General features: G+C 38.2%; 1 protein-coding gene across 1 annotated transcript; it reads left to right on the top strand.

Annotated features, from left to right (window-relative positions):
* Positions 1-204: 204 nt before the first annotated feature.
* LOC110440521 lies at positions 205-3,742 on the top strand. Its single transcript, XM_021483653.1, has 2 exons — positions 205-807; positions 2,853-3,742. The coding sequence occupies exons 1-2, from the start codon at positions 384-386 to the stop codon at positions 3,329-3,331; spliced, it is 903 nt and encodes a 300-aa protein (XP_021339328.1). The 5' UTR covers positions 205-383; the 3' UTR covers positions 3,332-3,742.
* The last annotated feature ends 419 nt before the right edge of the window (positions 3,743-4,161 follow it).

Below are 4,161 nucleotides of genomic sequence, written 5' to 3' on the forward strand. Positions count from 1 at the left end.
ATTTATACTTAGTCTCGATAGGTTTATAATAGCGCAGGCTATACAAACATTACGTGCACAAATAACCCTGTATATATATCGTAGTACACAAACTGTAATCCTAATCTCGAAGTGCTGGATAAATGTGTTTAAACTAATCGAAAGGTGTATAGACCATCTATGAAATAATCGAAATCTTTGTACGTGGTTCATTCACGTTAATCTAGCTAAACCGATACGTGCTAGGCCAAACCTTAACGCCAGTGCTAGCTCTGACGGATGGTTAGACGCCTAGGAGCATTCGATGGAGAAGGCAGAGTCTTAACTAAATCGTTTCTGCAGTATATAGATGACCCCTTACAATCAGATGAACGTTTGAGATTTTCGATTGAGGATTTATACGAATGCAGGGTCTCTCCCGTCCTCGAGCCCGGTGTTTGCGTCCAGCCTCCCCGAGCATGTCTACAACCGGAAGTACCTCTGCCTTGAACATTGGGACAAGGACATCGAATTCGCAAATCCCATTAAAACAGGCACGGGCATCCAAAGACCAACAGGAGAAAGACAATGTCATCCCTTTCGTGCACGAGGACGCTTTTACAGACCTAGTACTGATCGTGGAAGGCAAGCGGCTGCACACGTCAACCGCTTTGCTTTCCATGTGTTCCCCGGTGTTTGCCCGTATGTTGGCCACCAGTGCGGACGGTGACCAGTCGAGTGGCGGGAAAGATGGCACAAGGCGGGAACTCCAGCTCCAGGGCAAATGTTACGAATACGTGCACGAGTTGCTTTACGTCATCCACCCGGCATATCAGAGGAAAATATCAGGTAAGTAAGAAAGGATGTCATTTTGGGTTGATCTTCGTCTGTATTTAAATTGAATAAGACATATTTTATTTAACTGATCTTCTCGCATCTTGGAAACACCATCTCTTTCTGATCTCCTGTGTAGAAATTGTATCGTTATATAATAGAAACCATGACGCAGTACTTACTATTTTTGATGTGTTAAGAATGAATGTTATGAAAACTGTCAAGAATCTGTTTTATAAACCCTTACACATGTACTAACTACATACAACGACACAATACTGCACGTACCACGTCAAGAGAACCAAACACCCTTCACTAATCGTGTATAGTAATAATATATATAACAAAAAGGATTTTTAAAATTGAAAATAAGCTGTTTACTGAGTTTTTATTATAGGCTTTGTACACAAAGGGTTAAACTTATTTCGAAGAGACATTTAAATGTTATCAGAACGGACATATTTATACTTTCTTTATTGTGTTTGTATGTCAGTTTTAAATTAGATAAATACACATTTACGGTTTCAGTATTAACCATGCTGGCTATTCTGCTATCCGGCCAGTAATCCTTGAAAATACTTTTCTGGACGTAAGCTTATAGGATAGTTCACTTGTCCTGTTTTTCGACTTCGACCATCAGTGTTGAAGACGTGTGTATATATATGTCACGGATATCACGTGCTTACTGTAAAGTTACTAATCATCGTGGTTTTTTTGAATTTTGTTGAGTTTGTGGGTAATTCTCCTCCACGTATTCATAGGTCCACGTAATAATTACAAGTTTGATATGAAGCAAAACGTTTGTGAGAGTGGGTACTCCTACTCCACAAATTTTTGTATCCACAAAATGGTGTTTTATCTAGAAACCACGAAATTTGGGCACCACGAAAATATTTGATTTCACATTACACGAATTCATCAAGGCATGGATACATGGATACCCAGCAACGAACATGCTTCTAATTATCAAACAGAGAAATTATCTCCTGAAGTCTGATAACCAAGCACACTTGGGTTATCAACTTGACAATGAGAATGTATGTGCGGCAGCGTATTTAATTGGTTTGTGGAACAATAATGTCAAGAGTTCTGTCTTAAAGAGACAGCATTTCTTACTTCTATTCGTTTCTGGACTGGATCGTGGAAAGTGCATCAACGCGAATACCATATGCATATTTGATTACTTGAGCAATATTCCATGGTCAAAATATCCCAAACTTGACTACATTTGATCGTTTGATAACAACGATGGATAATCTCCTGTCATAACGGCGTTTAAAGTTTAGCTTTGTAGTACAACATTCCCATTAACAAGTGTATGTGATACAAGCTTAAGGTTGCGTACCGATAGAATGGATAACAAATACATTCATATAGCATGATTTAACAGGTGTGTTATAACAATTTGACGAGTCAGTAAATTATTTATATGATCTCATCAGCCTTGATGACTTTGTTCTGACAAACCAATTGTCGTTACGCAACATTGAAGCAACGGACATAAAAGTTAAATGTGTCATATACCGATGTTTAATCGGCGCCTTCAAACACTTATTTATCCTAGTTTTGAAATAATAGGGTGACCATATCTAATTCACGGGGCTTGCTGTGCCTCAAATTAAAGAGTATCCCTGAGTTAAAATCTGTTTGCCATTATTGCTATCGTGAACATTCTATTTTCAAGTATCTTTTACGAAAGAATTCAATGCATTTTGCAAATGTATAGTTGTTTTGAATAAATGTATTTGTAATTAAAAAACCAAAGCCTAAAACACTAGCTGCCTCGCATCACAATGAGGGTTTACTATTTTGACAACGGACAAGACTATTAATCAGAATACGCGATTGGTTGTTGTCTTTATAGAATAAGGAGTACTCTACAGTAAAAAAGAGTATATCTTTTCTTCGCAATTAACCAGGTACAGCGGTATCAATTACCTCAATTTTTGTTTTACATTGTTTAATGCCGTTTTTCATATTTTAACACCCTATTTCAATAACAATTCATTTTCTGAATTCATGTTAAACAGTTTTAATGTTTTATCCCTAATTTGTTCCAGACGATTTGGCATTTGTCGTTCTACCTCTGGCAGAAGAATATCAGATCTGGAACTTGAAACAGAAGTGCGAGGAAACATTATTAGGTTCTTTGAATGTGGACAAGACTGTACGTGAGGATGTCCTCCTAAGGTGCTTAAACATGGCGGAGGAATTCAAACTGTTTGCTTTGTGGACTAAATGCCTACAGATATGTTCAAAAACAACATTGTCTTTACAAGCGCTACAGCGGAGTCCAGAATATGAAAATCTTTCCAAGTTTTTGAAAAGTATGTTGGAGGCATTTAAAGGTAGCGGAAGCGGGGCTGGGGTAGACAATCCTCCTCTTGTTTCTCCCTCCCTTCAAAAGTCTAGCGCCGCGCCAGTTCACCAGGGATATGGAAACGCCCGTCGTGAGAATAATGGCGGTTCCCTTACCTCCTTCGTTGACGACCGAGGCAAAAAATCGATGACGAACATACAGACGCAAACTAAATATTGACAACGCAAGGACAGTAAAATTATCTACATTTTATTATTTATCATCAGTCAAAGCTAGCTTACTTTAATTGCTATTCATTTGTTTATCTTCACCGGGTTTCTATTTAACTATTGCATTTGACTGTTAAAACATGACAGCATCAACAAATTGGCTTCGTAAATAAAAAGTGTAAATATAATAATTTTAATATGGCAGCATTACCAAATTGACATTGTAAATATGAAGTGTAAATATAAATAATTATAATATATGTGATTCCACGTTGTAAAGAACGTGTTGCTCAGAGACCACCATAGAAATTAACCGGTATTACACTCGACAATATAAACAATTGTCAGTTATCTTAAGATGTAACAGGTACTCGTATATCAGAATAAAAAAATATACATACATGTATTAAACAGTCTTCCATGTTTGCTTGTTAATGTCGTTAATGAATGAAGACAACTTGGGTGGTCGGGCTGTGCAGTTGATAACGTACTCGCCTTTCACCAAGGCGACCTGGGTTAGATTTTCCGATCGGACATGGGGTCAACTTCCCGACCTCGTTGTTTTTTTCCAGCTACTCCGGTTTCCTCGCACATCAAGACCCCATCTTCGCTAGCCAAGGGTTACGATCCGGTACGATCTACCTACTCTACGAGTGAAGAGTAGGAAGACCGGATCGTAACGGATCGTAATCCTTGGCTAGCGAAGATGATCAAGACCCCTGCTCCCCCGCGCGATTACCTCCGGGCGAACAAGAGTTATCAATATAAGATGAAATAACAAATGTAATTGCTGTAAAACTAAAACAAAAGTTAAGCTAAATGAACACAAGAAGGCACTAT

The sequence above is a fragment of the Mizuhopecten yessoensis genome, unplaced genomic scaffold (assembly GCF_002113885.1).
Source record: "Mizuhopecten yessoensis strain PY_sf001 unplaced genomic scaffold, ASM211388v2 scaffold11183, whole genome shotgun sequence".
In the NCBI taxonomy this organism is placed as follows: Eukaryota; Metazoa; Mollusca; class Bivalvia; order Pectinida; family Pectinidae; genus Mizuhopecten; species Mizuhopecten yessoensis.

Bases quoted from the DNA above. Each gene is read 5' to 3' on its own strand.
- LOC110440521 (XM_021483653.1), top strand. From the start codon at position 384: ATGCAGGGTCTCTCCCGTCCTCGAGCCCGGTGTTTGCGTCCAGCCTCC. The intron at 808-2,852 runs GTAAGTAAGAAA...AATTTGTTCCAG, and splicing joins ATATCAGAGGAAAATATCAG to ACGATTTGGCATTTGTCGTT.